At 37.9% G+C, this 18931-nt stretch overlaps 1 protein-coding gene across 3 annotated transcripts in view; it reads left to right on the forward strand.

Annotated features, from left to right (window-relative positions):
- IL31RA (interleukin 31 receptor A) overlaps positions 1-18931 on the forward strand; it is a 45684-nt gene that overhangs the window by 13944 nt on the left and 12809 nt on the right. For 2 of the 3 annotated variants that reach the window (XM_074533466.1, XM_074533465.1), the window contains exons 2-13: positions 2920-3001; positions 3531-3827; positions 5278-5398; positions 6211-6255; positions 6893-7059; positions 8214-8365; positions 10893-11058; positions 11713-11795; positions 12338-12554; positions 14044-14226; positions 16902-17003; positions 18382-18528. In XM_074533466.1, the coding sequence (XP_074389567.1) occupies positions 2950-3001; positions 3531-3827; positions 5278-5398; positions 6211-6255; positions 6893-7059; positions 8214-8365; positions 10893-11058; positions 11713-11795; positions 12338-12554; positions 14044-14226; positions 16902-17003; positions 18382-18528 (1732 nt within the window). In that variant the 5' untranslated portion in view covers positions 2920-2949. The remainder of the gene's footprint in view (positions 1-2919; positions 3002-3530; positions 3828-5277; positions 5399-6210; positions 6256-6892; positions 7060-8213; positions 8366-10892; positions 11059-11712; positions 11796-12337; positions 12555-14043; positions 14227-16901; positions 17004-18381; positions 18529-18931) is intronic. The other variant, XM_005489788.4, reaches the window with a different exon arrangement.

An 18931-nucleotide genomic window follows, 5' to 3' on the forward strand; every position in this document is an offset into this window, starting at 1 on the left:
CTCCTTAAGCTCAGGATTGATGCATTCTAACAAAGAGAAAGTTGGTCAAAAACACTGGGAAGGCTGCTTGGATGAGCTCAAACACAAAAACAAGGTCTATACAGGGTGGAAGCAGGGACAGGTAGCTTGGGAAGAATGCAAAAAGAAACCAGGGATCAGATTAGGAAAGCTTAAAATCCTGATAGAGTTAAATCTGGCCAGATACATCAAGGGCAATGAGGAAAGCTTCTGGTGTTGTGCTGGAACAGAATACTCGGAACAACTGCTATGTTTTAATTGCCACATGGAATGTGTAATTCATCTTTAGTTCTTTGAGAACAAGAACATATACCCTACATGAAAAAGTAATATATTCTCTTTATGGACTGGCTTCATTTCTTGTTGGTACACATCTTGCTACTGCTGTATTTTAGGAATATGTCACTGGGCAAACTCCTCCGCATTTTTCTTTGTATCCCACATGTGCTTTTCATTTTTTTTCCTCCTGTTTTTTTACTGTCATAGCCCTAAAGTTTGTAAAGTGCTTCCCAAGACAAACTTAAAATAATATTTAAGTTGATTTCTGACAGAAACTGAGCTTAATGCATTGTTTTTACCATGTTTTTCTATTTTAGATTACTGTAAAGTTTAAGTTTTTAGCAAATCCAAGAAGCTTTTGTGGAAAGAACCATAGCATAGGGCATAACCCCTACTGCCTATATCCCACTTAGATCTCTGTCCAGTGACCTGGTGCACACCTGCTTTGTGGCATTATCTGAACCTGTGGGAGGAGGAGATACTTTGTTGGGACTGAAAGCTACTGGTGTGGCTGTTTTAGGGAGATAGTACTTGCCTCCCACCTGGAGCCTTCCTGATACACAGGTTTGATGGAGAGCTGAAAATTCCAGACAAACCTAATGTGAAACATGGACCCCAACTAGCTGCAAAATTCTAATGCCCAAGTGTTGCTTATGATCATGGTAACTAGAGCTACTTGTCCAGGAAATAGGAATACTGGGCTCTAGGCCCTTGTGTGGTTAAGGGGATCTGGCACCTCTGCTTTCTACAGGCAGATCTTCTGCTTACTAGCCGAAGGAGTAGTGTGGGTTGCCATTCATGGTGGGGTTGGTCCACTCTACAGACAGGTTCTTACAGACAAGTTGATGAAGTGTAGGCTGGGTGACCAGTGAAGTGAATTGAAAACTGGCTAAATAGATGGACCCACAGGGTGGTGATCAGTGGTGAAGTCCATCTGGGGGCCTGTCACTGGTGATGTACCCCAGTGGGCCATACTGGGCCCTCCAGTCATGTTCAGCATGTTCTGGATTAGAATGCTGTGGCCGAGCCTGACTTCAGTGAGTTTGCTGATGACACAAAACTGGAAGGGATGAGAAATAAGCTGGTGGGCTGAGCTGCTGTCCACAGAGACCTTGGCAAGCTGGAGAAATGGGCTGACAGGAACTTCGATAAGGAGAAGTGCCAAGTCCTTCATCTGGGGAGGTACAACCCCAGACAGCAGCACAGGGGCCTGTCCAGGTCTCCACCAGCCAGCTTTGCAGAAAATGCTCTGGTGGTCCCCAACACCCAGTAGAGCATGAGCCAGCAATCTGCCCTTGTGACAAGGAATGCTGATTTCCTGGGCTGTGTTAGGACTGCAACCAGCAGGTCAATGACATGATCCCTCTGTTCAGCACTGCTGAGCCCACACTTGGAGTATTTTGTCCCAATTCTGGATTCCTGATGTCAAGAGAGATATGGATACTGGAGAGAATTCAGGGAATGGCCTCAATGATGGTTAATGTACTGGTACATCTGCCATATGGAAGCTGGAACCATTCAGCCTGGAGAAGAGAAAGCTCAGAGGAGTCTCAGCAGTACCAAAGAGCCAGAACCCTCCCAGTGATAGGACCAGAGGCAGTGGGCACAAGCTCAAACACAGGAGGTTCCTTCTGAGCATCAGGAAATACTTTTTTTTTGCTATGAGAGTGAATGAGTAGTGGAGCAGGTTACCCAGGGAGTTTGTGGACTCTCCATTAAGGGAGATCTTCAGAAGCTGTCTGGACACAGTCCTGGGGAACTGGCTGTAGGAGGCTCTTTGTAAGTTTGAATCAGATGGTCAGTAGGTGTCCCTTCCAAACAAACATTTTGTGATTCTGTAAGTGCTGATAGCAGCACTCAAGGCAAGGACAGTGTTTGATTTTTGTAATTTTTTTCATACGGAACCCTAGATTCATCTGTCCTTTTAGAAGAAATCAGTCTACTATTTTGCTTTCCTCCTTCTTAACCCAGAGTCTGAGGTTTTTTGGCTGCACAGTAGTTCAGTAGTTCTTTTCTTCAAAAAGAAAGGCAAAGAGAGTTGCCTTCCTTTGTCTTTGCAGAGTGCACTCAGGTCTGCTGCCAGGGCAAAATGGGAAAAAACCAATATGAATTCACCCTCTTTTGGGTGAAAGGTGGCCTGGACTGATGTCCACTTCCTGAACAATTTCTTTACTAGGCAGTGATGAACAAGAGAGGCAGATCATTCCTTCTCCTGTAGGAGCCCTCATTTTCAAAAGAATTCACTGGATGAATCTGCTTAGAAAAGACTAGGCAGGCTGAATGTCATGTGAATGGAGATACATTTCTTACCAGTTACTTGCATGATCTTTGGAAGGTTAAACACTTGTGTGGATTGGATTGCCCTCAGCCGTGTTTTAGGTATGCTTATCTTTCTAATTTTTTTTCGTAAATGTGTGCAACTTGTCTTAGTAAAACTGCATCAAATTTCTGCATTGGTCAGAAAAGTAAGACTTAGACAAAGCAATACTTCACTTGAATCAAGTGAGAAAAGCTGAATAACATTATTAACTCTGACACAAATGCTAACAAAATATTAAAAGGGCATCTTCACTTTACTTCTAAAAATAAAAAACATAATTTAAATTTTTTATTTTATGACAGTGTTTTCTGCCCATACTTACTGAGAAGGAAATGTTCAGCAATTTGATTTGGATGTTTGTCCTGCTCTGCATCTCTGTAACAGGTATGTTTCTGGATTATTAGCACCTGTCTTGCCGTAAGAAGTTTTTCCAAAAGATAACATTCTCCAAATGAAATTTTGAAGAGTTCTGAAATATATTGCAGCTTAGTTGTAAATGTTAGTCTTACTTGTTTAATGTATTTTTGGATATTGCAAGTATTAGTGATAAATGCATGTAAATTACATGCATAGCTGTTACTGATAGGAATGTTTTACAAAAACAGGCTTGAAGTACAAGACTTTCTTTTCTTCATTTAGGGCTATTAAAAAGTATCTGAATGGAAACTTCCTCATTATTTCTGTGAAGTTGTTGAAACATCACTCTAATGTAAAACCTATTGTAATACAGTATTTAATGTGAACTGCATTTTCAAACAGGAATGTCTGATTTGAATGACTAACTGGGCATTTTATTTGAATTCTATATAAAAAAATTAATTTAATTATCTGTACACAACAAAACAACTTACTATTTTTCTACTAGTATTTTAAGAGGAGTATGGCTATGTGATGTCTTTGATTTTGTTTTTAGATGAAAACTCCATCAGAGATGCTGACATTTTTCCTTCATCTCCTGAAATTGAAAGAGGATCCTCCCTGAAACTATCCTGTGTTCTTAAAAAAAAATACACGCCACAGAGAAATGCAAGCCACATCATTTGGAAATTGAATAATGAATTGATTGCTCCAGAAAACTATAACATTGTGAATAAGACTGTATCTAATATAACCATCCATAATTTCACTTACAGCACAGCTAATGTGGAATGTTTAATGAAGTACTCGGGCAAGGAACTACCTTTGGCTCACACAGAAGTTAAATCTGGCTGTAAGTAGAAAGGCAGAAAAAATAATCTTAACTCTTTTTAACAACTTAGTATAATAATTTTACTTCTAAAACAGCTACTTTTGGTTGTGTGATTTTAAAACACATGTATTCGAGTGTATATATACATACATATATATTTATACACATATACTTTTTTTTAAATAAAGCATGAAATTACCAGCATTCCTTACTGATACAGGTCTGTAACCTATAAAAGACCTTGAATTTTGCCTAGCTGAAGTTTTCTGTTGAGTTCCAAAGGTAGTGGGTCTGTTCCTTTGGTTATATCTTCTTTCTAGCCTAGCCAACTTCAATTTTCTCCAGAGAGGATTTCCTCTCTAATCTTCTCTTCTAAAGAAGTTATAATCCACTCTCTTATGGAGAACATTAAAATATGTATACAAATTTTCTAATTTATTGAACAGATTAAGTCCAGAGTATACTAACATATGCCTGGGGTGTCCCATTCTAATAAAGAAGCAATAAAAGCAAAACATCTGTTGAAAAATATCCAGCAAAAGATCTTGCATGTCTGCAAAGCTTAATGTGCTGTAAGATTGTTGATAAAAGATCTTTTGACAGTTCTATTAGATGGGACAGAAAAATACTGTTTTGAAAAGAGGGCTTTGTCAACCAGTTGATTTCACTGGACACAGTTTTCTTCCACTCCAATTTCTTCTAACAGTAAAGAAATTGAGCTGTACCAAGAAAGTCTTTTAGGGTGTTAAATTTTTATGGATGACTTCACACTATAGAGATTGCAGAAGATTATTTCCTTTGTGCTGTCTTGCTTATAAGATAAAGAGAGTCCAGAATTAGTGATATCATCGGGGTCACACAGATCTGTTTTCCAGGAACTTGTCTTCTGCACTCTTTAGGCTGTGCATGTCTCTCAGATTTGGATTTTTCATAGGGTAAAAAATTGGATATTCTGGGAGAGAACCAAAAGGAGTTCTGTCTGTGAGAGGATTTTTGTTTGTTTTTGTTTTGTTGCTGTTGTTGGGGTTTCTTTTTTGGGTTTTTTTGTGTTGTTTTTTGTTTTTTTTTTTTTTGTGCTTTTGCTGTTTTTTGTTTACCTCTTACTTTCTGGACTCCCCTCAAACTACAGGTGTACAGGTGTGTTGCAGAGGGGAGATGGGGTGTGTGTATGCTTAGGTGTTCAAGACAATGTATGCAGTGGTTTGATATATGATAGTTAGAATTACTGTCTTTAGGCACACTTAGTAAAGTATTTCTGAAAAATAGTTGGAGAAAATCTTGCTGTCTCCTCAGGGTAAGAAAGAATGGTTTTGATTTTTGTAATGTGAGGAGTTCTGAGGGCAGTGAGGGATGATAAAATGAAGCACTATGAAGACACTGATGTTTGCCATAATTGCTTTTTGACCAACAGAATCAGGTGTGCGTAAAGTTACTTATTTTTACTGGCTTTTTTTAACCTTTGTCACTGTAGTTCGTCCAGACGTGCCAGAAAATATTTCCTGCATTTATTTCTATGATGTTAACCTCACCTGTACCTGGAATGCAGGAAGAGAAACAAATCTTATGACGAACTATACTCTTTACCGAAAACTGTAAGTACTGGATATACTGGGCACTGGGTTGCTGGGGTGTGGCAGCCAGTTCCCTTCCTCTCTCACCCTGACTTCTGTTTAAAGAAAACTTAAAATCATCATGGAGATTGGAGTCTTGGCATTTGTCGGTAATTTTAATTGATTAATTCAGGGTTGGTAATTGTTGAAAATACTTGCAGTCTGATACCTTTTTAGTGTGCTGTATAAAAGAAGTAAGCCTCAACCAAAAGAAATAATTCTCAACCAATATTCAGTAGAGAAATATTTATATTTAGAGCTGATATTCACTTGTTCTTTGAAGTAACATTACTAATAAGATTGAAAGTTGAGTGACCATGGTGAATGGAGGCATTTTATGGGACAGTTTCCCAGAAACTTTCTATGTAATGAACTAACCTAATTTTGGGGGCATAAAAAAATATTGGTTCCTCATCTGCTTTAAAAAATTCCCATCAAAATTCATTAAGCCACTGCTTTACTGCAGTATTCTGCTTAACTCCAGTAGCATTTAACCTAGTGACCCTTGGAGTCATAAGGTTTCAGTCAAAAAATCCAGAGTTGTCCTTTTGGATTGCTTGCGGATTTCTATTTACAAATACAAATTAGTGGTCTCATGCTTTCCAGTGTAGAAGCACAGATACTTAGTTCTTTCAATTTCAGTTAGATTTTAAATGTTGGTTAGGAACTTGCTTTTTCATAAGTGACTGTGAAAATGGTGAAATCAGTGTTGTTCCAAGGCAGATCTCTGGTAGGATTTTGAAGGTGATAGTCCAGATTTGTCCCAGATGCACTTATCAGTCTCTCCTTTATAGTGCTGCTTCTGCTGGTGCTCTTTTTCTGCCTATCCAAGACTCCAGGTAATATTGTCTCATGAAAAGATTTCTAAAATGCCTAAAGTTATTCTTGAGAGTGGCAATGAATTCAGACTCTGGAGGGTACTTTTTAATATTGTACTAGTGTATACTCTCTTTGTCATTTAAATGATAGATTAGGAAAACCTTTTTAGTTTTATCTCCATTTTAGCTTTGACATTTTAAGCTTCCATTTTTTTAATGTGGAACTTTCTTACTACTTCTGGTGTTTCTATTTTTTATAACTTAGCTGCTTTTGTGAAGCCAGAAGTTAAAACAGCCATTGAAAGCACATTTCAGTATTATTCCTTCCTGTATAAGCACAGACTTCTTATTAACCACAAAGCGAATTGTATTGCAGAACTGTTGGCAGCCAAATCTAAACATAAATTTTAATCCAGTGTCTCCCTAGCTGAGTAATCTCCCTAGCCTGTGACTACAAAAGCACTGGTACCAAGGGGACAGGGAAATTAACTAAGGGTATTCGTTTGCACAAACATGTCATCTAAAAATGTTCCCTGGTGAAAAAGTCTTGCATCCTCAAAGATATATAAACAATAGCCTATATTTGTTTGAATAATTTGTTTGAATTATTCTAAGAAAATCCTTTCGTTTCTAACTGCTTTTATTTTTTCTTTTTCAGGATGTCTTCTCCAGATGTAGTTAAACCCTGCCCGGCTGGAACAGAGTCGTGTTCACTTTCTTATGCTGACAATGTTTATAGTAATGATTTTTGTTTTCAAGTGGAAGCTAAAAATGTTTTGGGTGCATCCTTAACAGAGTGTGTCGCTATACCTTTGCAAAAAATAGGTAATCAAAAAAGAATCAATAAAGTTTTAATTTATGACCTTTCCATGTAAAATTCTTCCAATTGGTGTTACAGCAGTAATTTACAACAGTTTCTTGATCTTACTGTGAGGTGGTGAAAAATGATAGAGTGTTGTTTTCATGCTAGGCAACATCTAACTGCAACAATATTTCTTTAGGCTAATGTCTAATATATCCATTATAAATGACTAATTTTTAATTATTGAGAAGTAAAGGCCATATATTAAAACTTTTTGTCAAACTAATTGGTTCTTGGACTCTACTTTAACAATTCTGAGTGGTACCAAGTATCAGTGCAACTCCTCGCTGCAGTGGGTAGTGGTATTATAATTTCTCAAGTTCCACCCATCATATGCTCAGCTATTCCACATTCTGTTAAAAAAACCCACCTGTTCTATGTGCAGTAATAATTGCACACAGGATCAATAATAATATTTTGTCTACCTCTTCTCCCTTTGTCCTGTGCTTCTCCTCTGTTCATTTTGATGGTCTAGTTAAGCAGTTACCCTTATAATGGAATACTTTTTGCTGCAGCACTCATCATCTGTCACATCCTTTATTCTGTATTCTACTACTGTGATCTACTGTGACTCTTCATCACTTTCTACACTCTCTGTGCCAGACATGTCTTTTCTTGTTGCTAGTCCATTCTTTTTCCATTTTCTGCTTTACACTTCTCTCCCCATCAGATAATTTCCAGCTGAATTATTTCCTCATCTGCAGTTCAGTCTTGTCTTTGGCGCCCCAGCTCTGCTTCATTTGTTTTCTCTGCTGTTGTCTCTGGGTAATATTTTTCAGTGCTGATACAAATGAAAGATGTCTGCACATCTATTTGAGAGCAGGTTTGTGAATAGAATCACAGAATCATAGAAAGGCTTGGGTGGGCAGGGACACCTTCCATTAGACCAGGTTATTCAAAATTCAGTGTAATTAAATCAGTTAATGTGTAATTTCTCTTACAGATAACTTCCCATATGTAGAACTATGCCTATAAAATAAACCATCACATAAATACTCCAATAGGATGTGTGTTACTGGGATAAGGATTTAACTTCTTGGAACACACACAGACAGAGAAATTCTGAACTTTTATAGAAGCATTTTCCTCTATTAATGTTCTTGTTTCTTCATTCTAGAGAAATTTGCCCCTCCTGAAATCATTTCAGTTAAAAAAATCCCTGGTATAAAGCAGTTACTTACAGTAACCTGGAAAATGCCTGAGAAGATTATCCCTTTAAAACATATTATTTGCCAGGTTCAATACAGAAACTTGTATTCAAACTTTACCGTAAGTTATGTCATTTTTCTTTTGCATGGCAGCTTCTTTGTGACTAACTTCTTAATATTATAAGAATTTAAGTTGAAAAAAGGCAACAAGTGTTTGAAATAATGATAATAACCTTGTTATTTTACTGGAATGTTATCAGAGGTGCATGGTCTTAAGAACACAGTTTGGTTTTCTAGGGTTATTTGTCCTTTTTCTTTTGGTCATTATCTGTTTTGATACATATTGTGCTTCTCAGTATTACTCTGTGGAAGGATGAGGCATGACCCTAGGCCAAGGGATTACACATGCAGTCAGTAACAATATTTTTTTTCCCTTGCATTCTGGTGTTGAAAACAGCACTCACTTAGAACTGCAGCATTTGAATCTGATTAATATGGAATGATGTTAAATTTATTTTAAAGTGAATGAAAATAAAAATTTTGCAAGATGAAAAATATGGGAAGTTCTTTTCATAGTTTGTCTCTCTGACACTTAAATGGAATGGTTGTAAAACCCCCAGTATCTGCGTATTTCAGATTATCTATTCCTATGGTCTTCAATGTGGAAGGGATTGTATTTGTAGTTTTACTGTTTCTTCTTCCAGATTAAAGAACTGCCCAAGTTTCTTGGATTGTTTTTTAAAGTTCATTGAACTGAGATCTCTGCCTTGATCTTACTATTTTATGTACCACATGTATAATTTTGGGAGAGAAAAATTCATCAAAGTAGTCATCAGAGCTTTAAAAACATTTATAAGATTAAAGATGTTTCTTACTTAGCATCGTTCTCATATTTTCAAGCATCATTACTGTAAATATGACATACTGGTTCTTGGATTCGGGATAGTTGGATGAGCAGTATGGCTCAGGTACAGTTGGGGTAGTAGGAATGGAACTAACGATTGTTTAAAAGACCTATTTGAGATGTTTATCTCTTTGGAACCAAGGCACTGGCATCCTTGTGACACATTCTGTGAGGTCCTTATGTTTTCAACATTTGGAAAGGACCTCATAGTCCTTGGAGGGCTACAGCTTGATTGTGTATTTTGTCTAGTTTTCAGCACCTGCATTAGAAAACCTGTCTGTTTTTTTTGCTATCAAATACAGCCTATGTCCATTTGCTTCCTCTGCTCACACCTGCATTTTCACGCAGACATTTCAGAAGAAGCAGGAGCTATCCATGACTAGTAAAGGCCTAGGAGCTTTTCTTTGCCAGCACATATAGGCAAAAAAAAAAAAAAAAAACCAAAAACCAACCCCAAACTAACCCCCAGAAAAACCTAAGGAAAAATGGTTTGCACAAATGACAAATACCTTCTTGGCCTTTAAAGTTATCTGACCAAACCAGTCTAAATAGTTTGGTGTGAACTGTTTTTACTGAGTGAAAAACATGTGACATGTTTTTGTTCTTGCATATACTAAATTTCTAAGTTTCTGATTTTAATGCAATATCATTAACAGCCTTTTGGCAATTAACTAAAACCTAGTACAACATGTCTCTAATTCTATGTCAGGTTCTGCCAGAGGCTGATAATAATTTTGGAGCCTTTTTAATTTTAGATTTGTTGCAGAATCTATCACCTACAGTAGTTTGGAGACCCCTGAATTCACTCCCTTAGCAGCAGGTATTTTTTGACAGTGAGTTTCTTGAGATCAGAACAGACCAAAATATTCAGTTACATTAGGCACTTCCCATTATGTTGTTCTTATGAGTGAGTGTCTGCATTTGTTATAGTTGTTATAGTACACTCTGCATTGTTATAGACTGATTCATTTTTCATTGGAAGGTTCAACTGATGGAAGCCAAGAATTTCTTCACTGTGTTTTAGCCCTGTTGGGGGTGTTGGAGTGAAGTTCCTTTCAAGACAAAGAAATGACTCTCATTGTCATTACCTTTCTGAAAAGATAACACATAATTTATTTCTTACACTCCCATCTTCCTTCACCACTAACAGGCTTCATCTTATTTTTTACCTCTTGGTACCAGAATTTTTTGTCCTTTTGTTTACCTTTTTATTTTAATCCTGTGCTGATAATGTTTGGGGCAGCCCACAGCTACACTGTTTTATGGCTAACAGCTAGAAGGCCTTGTAACTCAGAAAAGATGCACAAGACAGGAGACAAGTACCCCGCTGACTCACAAACTGTGAGGAATCACTGGGGGAATCACTGCGTCCCCCAGGATGCTGCTGTGGGACATTATTGTAGTAATGGCTTTAGCAATAACCACTTGCTTCCCACCAGTGGGAACTGCATTCCTCCCTCCAGCAGCTTCTGTGCACAGCTGCTCTGGAATCACATGTGAGCTGCTCCCTGTTCAAGCCACAGGTTTGGGATCAAGTTTTTCAAACCCTGGAGTTTTACAGGAGGAACAAAGGTGCTGCACAGAAAAATGGAGTTTAAAACAAGGAATCTTGAGTTGCAGAGAAGTGAGGTGGTATACACAAAAGCTGCATCTTCTGTGTTTTCTTAAGTAATTAAAAAAAATAAGTAATATATCTGCACTAAATTTTATATCAAATAGTTTTTGTTCTTGTTCCTATTTCCAGGAATTTGTCAATGTCTCACTGAATTCTAAGAAGAAAGTAGGATCGTGTAATCTCACAGGTCTGTGGGACTCCACAGACTATTCTGTTGCCATTCGGTGTGTCAATAATGAGTCAGCATTTTGGAGTGGATGGAGTGGAGAGAAAAATGGAAGCACAGAAGAAAATGGTAAGCTGCCTACCTGTGGAAGTTTTCTTCTATTATACTTGGAGGCATTAGGATTTAGTAGGGAAAAACTGTGTTACAGCCTATTATCCTCTATTGAATTTAGAATCCTGTTGCTTAAACAGAACATGTGTATTTTGTTTAAAGATAGAAGAGGAAAACTGAACGACAACAGCAAGTATTGGAGGAGATTTGAAAAGTGATTCAAACAACATAGGACTAAGGAAGAAAGCAGATGAGTAGACACTGAAGAGAGGGAAAATTAAGAGTGTACATGAAGATTTAACAAAGCAAATTAAGATAGTAGCAGAAAAGTAGTGCAGCATGAGTGTTCAATGAAATAAATTATAAATAGAGAAATCAAAATACCAGTGTTAAAACAAGACTAGAAAATCTCTTCTGAGAGACTCTAGAACTGAACAAATAAAAGCAAGCAGCAGGAAACTTATAGAAAGAAAGAAGTACCTAATTGGGGAAAAAAAGGCATTGTACTACAGAAGATAAAACTTACTTTTAGTAAGTTTCTCTTAGACTCTATGTTTGATACCTATTGAGTTTTTTAACCATATTAGAGAAACCTTTTGATTGTTTTCACCATATTAAACAATCTTTTTAATACAGCAACAAATTGCAAGTGGATTTTTTTTCTTAAAACAGCTCCTTCAGGAAAAGTGGATTTGTGGAGAGTAATTGAGTCTTCACGCTCATCTAGAAATAGATCTGTACATCTTATGTGGAAGGTACATGCATTTTTTTGTGAATTGGTAATCGTATTGATATCCTGTAGCTGATGTTGTATTTAAGTATTTCTGTGTTGTAGGACATATAACTGCCAGAGGCATTTGATGTTATCAGAACAAAAAAAGCTCACTGAACTAAATTAGAATTGAAAAGGCTTTTGTTTACTGAATGGTAGATGAATGGAGTTTTGTAATCTGTGTGGAAAGGGAGCATTTAATTGTGTTCAGATCACTGGAAAATCTCATTGAAAGTTGTTAAACTGCATTTAAATAATCCAGTTTGCCAAAGCCATGTTTAAATGCACTTTAATCTTCTAGTAAAGTGTCTAAAGGCTCTTCACATTTCAAATCTCAGCATTTGACTTTTGAAATCCATCAAGGAAGTTCTGGTGGCTGTTTGTCCTGAAGATGGGCCTGAAAAAAATACCTTGCTTTTCTAAATACAGTATAATAGTTTTGTAATTTAATCTTTAATACAGCATATATTTTTGCTTGTGCAGGTAACACTGCGAAACACTTACTACTGTGTATTTTTTTAATAGCCATTAAAAAGCTTTCCGCCTTCTGGGAGAATTCTAGGCTACAAAATACAGTATTTTCCAGAGAACAAGGCTGCACATAAAAGGACAAACAATTCTACTGAACAGAAAATGACCTTACTTTTAAATGAAGAGGCACATATAATATCTGTCACTGCTTATAACTCTGCTGGAGAGTCTCCTGAAGCTATTTTGAGGATTCCATCCCCTGATGAAAAATGTAAGATTTTTCAATGTCATGTTTTTCTCATTAATGAAAAAGTGATTTTCATTACATCTTTTTAAGTTCTGATATAGTGAAGCAAAATTATGCTAAGGGCTTCTGTCATATGTATCTTGTATTTTGCTGTCATGTATCATATTTCTGTTACAGACAATTATTGTTGGGGCTTTTGTTTTGAAATACAGTTGTTAAGATATGAATACTTTGTGATGTCTTGTTGAATTTCTGTTGTACTACTTTCTTAGGGTTTTTTTGGTTGGCTTAGTATTTTTCCTAACTTTGCACCTCTCAAATAAATTTATGGAATGTGTAGCTGTAGAACACGAAAGAACACAAGCACACCACTCCTCTCAAGGTGAAGGAAAAAAAGGGACGTTTATTTTCTGACTGCAATATTTATAGTTTTACAAAAGTGACAGCGGATTGGAGGGTGACAATGACACCTCTCCAATGACACTGGTCAAACCAACAGTCCATCAGCTCTCTCTTCCTCCATAAAGGAATGCAAAACAATGAGTTATTTACAGAAAGTGTGTGAGAAAGTTCACTACAAGAATCAGAAGGCTTAGAAAATCTTAAAAAACCAGGGTGACAGGAATGCTACCCAACTCTTTTGGATCCCTTTGTTAGCTCAGAAGATTGGTTACCACAGGGCACTATTGCAGAGTGTTCAACAATCACTCAAAGATATGATAAATAGAAGTCTCTACGCTGCGTTAGTGGAAGCAGGGAGAGAAGCCTTGTGTTCATTCTCATTTCATATGCATTCCCAGAGAACCCATCCCACCCACTGCCAGGGTTAGGAAGCTGGCCTGATCTAGCACAAGAGTTGCTCTTTGGCTCTTATGTTTAATTCTGATGCTGCTTTGTGTTGCAACATTCTGCTGCCAGCCATGATCTGACAGACAGGTTGTATTTGACATACTTGAATCACTTCTAACAAGAGTTGTTCATGATGTAAGTGCAAGTGCCCCCCTGGAACTCAATCAATCAAATTCCATTTCTAATCAGAAAACTGGATATGTGGATTTAATGTAATTTTGTCCTAGAGGTTGCTGACTACCTCCCTATCCACTTTTGCATCCCACCACAAAGGTTTTCCTGATTTTTCCACGCTGTGATGTGCTTTCCCCCCACCAGATGCATCTCTTTTTTTTCTCTGCTTCATCAGGTCTTTTTTGCCTCTGCTTTGCCAAGTTGGATTTTCACTTAGACTCTCATTACCTCTATTCTGCAGGCTGATGCAGAATTCACCTTTGCTTCAGTGTCATTCTTGACCTTGCTGACTTGTTTTCCTGTTCCATTGCCTTTGTCATCTCAATCAAAATTACTTATAAGCTACCTGCAAAATTGGTAGTAATTTGGTTTGTAAAGTTTTACACACTGCAAAATTTGGATTCTGAAAGAGAGACTGGTTCTTGAATTCTGTATGTGTTTTTCAAGTTTTTCTGAAGACAATTGCTGATATTTTCTGTTAAATTTTTAGCCTCTCAGATGATTGAAAAAGTGGTGACCTCTACAACAAATGAAGAAGTGGTGGTGCAGTGGAAAACCTCTGAACCAGAAACAACCAAATACGTGGTTGAGTGGTATGAGGAGTTGGAGATGGACCCTTTTGGTAGATCATGGCAATATGTATCAAATTCTACAAAGTGGAAAATTAACAAAAGTATGTTTATCAGTTACAGCTGTAACAATGTACAGATGTACATGTACTTATAGGTAGATTGGAAAGGATGAACTCATTCAGCTTTCCTCAGGCTGTTTTTAAACATAACAGTATTATTACATACTTTACTGAAATCTCTGCTGCTAATGTAATAGCATTTTTTAGTCTTACAAATTTTCATGCAACATCCAAGATAGTGCTTGCTCTCATATGAGATTAGGCTACAGAATTTGTGTTAAAGCAGTTCTGTGGCTTGATTTTCTGCCAGTAGGGAGGCCTGTGACTGATGTGACTCTTCTATCTGAGAAATCTAGAATTTAAAAAAAAGATTGAATATGGGAAAAGCTCATGCTCTTTCATGTGTTTTAGTGAGAGAACATCACAGTTCTCTCCTCCACAGGCTGCAGGGGGGACGGCCAGCTTCACCATGATCTTCACCACAGGTTGCAGAGGAATCTTTACATTCCCTACTTTTCCCACCTATGGGAGACAGTCCTTACTCAACTTCTCTGACATGGGTCCTTCCCACTGGCTGCAGTTACCCCCAGATGCTCCAGTATGGCTCCCCTCTGAGGTCACATTCTCCTTCAGGCATCCACCTGCTCCGGTGTGGAGTCCTCCACAGGCTGCAGTCTCCCTTGTGGACGCCATCACACTTTGGCTCAATTTCACGCTGACTTCCAGCCTGTCCACAACATCAGCACAGAAACAGCAGCACTGCCCTGGCACATCCCCATGGCTGTTATCAAAATGTTCTCAGGCACAAATCAGTAATGTGTTAAGTAGTGCAGCACTACCGCAAGCAGCAAAAGCAAAACTCTGACAGACTCTAATACCCAGGCGGGCAAATGACCCCCGTGACAAGTGCAGGAGCCTGCTTATCACTAGCTGAACAGCACTGACAGCTGTGAGTTCAGTCTAGTACATACCAATCAAATCTGTCATCACCTCAGTTTTACTCTTGTGGTTTAACCCCAGCAAACAGCCCAGCCCAGACAGCTGCTTGCTCACTGCCCTGCCAGTGAGATCAGGGAGAGAATCAACAGGGTAAAAGCAGGAGCACTTGTGGGTTGAGATGGAGACAGTTTCATAGGGAAAACAAAAGTCCTGCACACAAGCAAAGCAAAGCAAGGAGTGAGTTCACTGCTTCCCATGGGCAGGCAGGAGTTCAGGAGTCCAGGAGAGCAGGGCCCCATTGCATGTAACAGTGACTTGGGAAAACAAACTCCTCACTCCAAATGTCCTCCCTTCTTCCCCCACTTTATGTAGTGAGCATGATGCCACGTGGTCTGGAATGTCCCTTTGCTCAGCTGGGTCACCTGTCCTGGCGGTGTCTCCTCCCAGCCTCCCTGGCACCCCCAGTCCCCTCCCAGACCACCACGGCAGCAGCAGAAGCAGAAAAGGCCTTGGCTCTGTGTGAGCTCTGCTCAGCAATAACAAAAACATCTCTGTATTGTCAGCCCCTTGTTCAGCACAAATGCAAAGCACAGCCCCATGCCAGCCGCTGGGAAGAAAACTAACTCTACCCTAGCTAAAACCAGCTGGAGTAATGTATATATAATTTGTAATAGGTGTAATAGACTGAAAGAGCAGCAGAAAGTTGATATCATGCAGGGATCTGTTGGTAGCCATTATTCTTGTTTAGCAAGGTGCAGAGCTTGAGAGGAATGATCTAGGAATCCCTTTACACTGGTTTCATGCCAGGGGATGTAAAGCTACAGATATGTCCTCTCAGAGCTGATGGGAGCTGTTGTAAGTGGTGGGTACACCTAGCTGATTAATTGGCTCCTGGATTGTTCAGAGTTCAAAACTTCATGTCCAGAAGCTGGAACTATGTCTTGAAACATGAAATTCTGCTGGAGAGATCTCACTTGCAACAACTGTACCCTTGAGTCAGGCTGGTCAGAAGATCTGCAGTTAACATGACTAGAACATCAGTGTAGAAATAAGAATAATAGAATATTCTGTGTTGTAATGTCCCAGAAGAATCACTGAAGTCCGACTCTTGGCCCTGCATGGGAGACCCCAAAAATCACACCATATTTCTGAGAGCATTGTCCAAACCCTTCTGGAACTTCACCAGGCTTGGTGCTGTGACCACTTCCCTGGGGAGCCTGTTCCAGTTTCCCAAACACCCGCTGGGTGAAGAACCTTTCATTTTAATATCCAGCCTAAGCCTTCCTGACACAGTTACTTGTCATTCCCTCAGGTCCTGAGTGGTAAGAGTGGGGGACCCCACTGCTTTTCAATCTGATGTATGAGACAAAGTTGTCTCTTGCAAAACATTAAACATCGATATATGTGAAATTAAAAATGCTACCTTCAAGTGTAATTTTGTACTGGTGATTTGAAAATAGAGACCATAGAGGGTTTAGAGATGAGTAAGTGGATTTACATAGAGAAGTTGTATGATGCTGAAGTATAATTTCCCATTCAAAGTATTTTTAGTGAGAAATGATGCAGAAACCATGTGGTCTTACAAATACTGCTATGAAAAAAGTGTGTTAAAGCTAGTAATGAGCATTCAAGTCAATAATTGCATATTGTGCTTGCTAGACAGTAGAAGCAAATAGTCAGTAACACAATATTTAGAATTCTCTTGTGATTTAGTCTATTTTCATTGTAGTAATATCACATAGAGATTGTATGTAAATATTCTTTTCTTTCCTTTATAGAAAACTTCAAACCATTTATATGCTATAACATCTTGGTGTATCCTCTTTATGGAAGTAATGCAGCAGCTCCATCTTACACACAAATCTATGCTGAAGAAAAAAGTAGGTATTTTAAAGTAATCACGTTGTGAAATGTGTGTTGTAGTCTGTTTCTCAGGATGCATTATCTTTTAGTGATGTGGTACTACTGTTATTTGAAAAAGAGATGAAGGTGGTGGAAAGACCCCCAGATTTCAGGGTTCCTAATTTCTGTTCTGTTCAGCAATAAAATTTGTCTATAAGAAAGTATTCATCTTGTGATACAGGTACATTGCTGCTTGCACCCACCAATTTTCTGTGAAGTTTACATATTGTATACAAAGCATTTGGAAAAAGTGTAACTACGAACATGAAAGAATTTTTTAAACTAGCTATCTCTTCAATGTTTAAAAGCTCATTTAGATATATAATTATACTTGATTTTAATGCTTGATTACATTTGTCAGTCAATATATGAGGAAATTCTACTCATAAATTAAAATGGCTGGTTTTAAAAGCCTACTTTTTGTTAGATTTTATAATGTAATAAAACATTTGTATTCTTGCATGTAAAAAATGTTAAGACATGGTGCTTGTAATTGGACAGAAACTTTGGATGAAGTAGTGTTTTGCTAGAGGAAGGGGTAAAGTTTCTTTATTTGTAGAAGTTTATTGTGAATTCAGTGATTTATACAACCAGCTGTAAGAATGTAGTTTACCAGTAATTTTAAGATTCCATGTGAAAATGTTGATTGGTGTGTGTGTCTATGCAAATGTGCAGGCACACATAGTACAATGAACCACTAAAGAGCATTAATGACTGGGGGGAGGCAATGGATTATTTTTTGTTTCAGTGATAATTACTAGCACAGTCAGAAATGGGTTTTGAGTGCTTTCCTGTTTTTAGGTAGCTGTGACAACACTCAAGGTTATTAGAGAACGGGAAGGAAGTTTTAAAACTGCATCACAGAGAACTCTTTCTTCAGAAAGTCTCCTCAAAGTTATGAGCAGGGTGTGTGAGATGGTATTGTGTAAGCAGAAAGGCTTTGTTCAGTGTGATGGGCAAGGCATCAGGAGATGCCACTTGAATCCCAGCTCAGCCAGAGATCTCCTGCAAAGGCACTGGCCTTGCGCCTGAGTCCCCCCCCAGGAGAAAGGATAATTTTCCTCTTGAACTCTCCCTGACGTTGTAACAATAAAGCCTTTTAATGACATCTAAGTATTTTAATACAATAACACCTGAAACTATGCAAATGCCATAATAGGCGAGGGGAAGTTTTATCAGAAGAATTTCTGCATTAAAGAGAGTGAGGAAAGTTAAGGACAGTGTCAGAGCACTAAGTTTGCGTATTTTCTCATGCATGTGTTTTCTCTTATGTTACTGATATGTGTAAAATAACATAGGCAGAAAACACTAATGACTATTTTACTACTTTTGCTATTTCATAATGTTTCTCTGTAGAGCCATCGGAAGGACCTGTGGCTGATACAGGCATTCTGGGGAAAAATGAAGTTACAATAAAGTGGAATGAGATTTCAAAGGCTAAAAGAAATGGATTTATCACTAACTATACAATATTTTATAAACCCAAAAATGGAAAAGAATTGAGTAAGTACAGATTAAACAACAATACTTCCAACAGGGTTATGAAATTTTCAATCTCTCTTCTATCTTGAGGCACCTTTATCACTAACTATACAGTATTTTATAAACCCAAAAATGGAAAAGAATTGAGTAAGTACAGATTAAACAACAATACTTCCAACAGGATTATGAAATTTTCAATCTCTCTTCTATCTTGAGGCACCTTTAAAGTCAATGAAAAAAGTCTTGACAGGAGTAGAGAAGCTGAAATATATTGGAGAATCATAGATTCTGTGTGAAGTCATAGATCATAAGGGTTCAGTGAATTGATAGGTTTCATAATTGTCCTTGGAAGGATATGCCTTCAGTTTCTGGAAAAGTATGGTGGAAATCTTCTGCTAAAGTATTTTTAGTGTCAATTTTATAT

The sequence above is a fragment of the Zonotrichia albicollis genome, chromosome Z (assembly GCF_047830755.1).
Source record: "Zonotrichia albicollis isolate bZonAlb1 chromosome Z, bZonAlb1.hap1, whole genome shotgun sequence".
Taxonomy (NCBI): domain Eukaryota; kingdom Metazoa; phylum Chordata; class Aves; order Passeriformes; family Passerellidae; genus Zonotrichia; species Zonotrichia albicollis.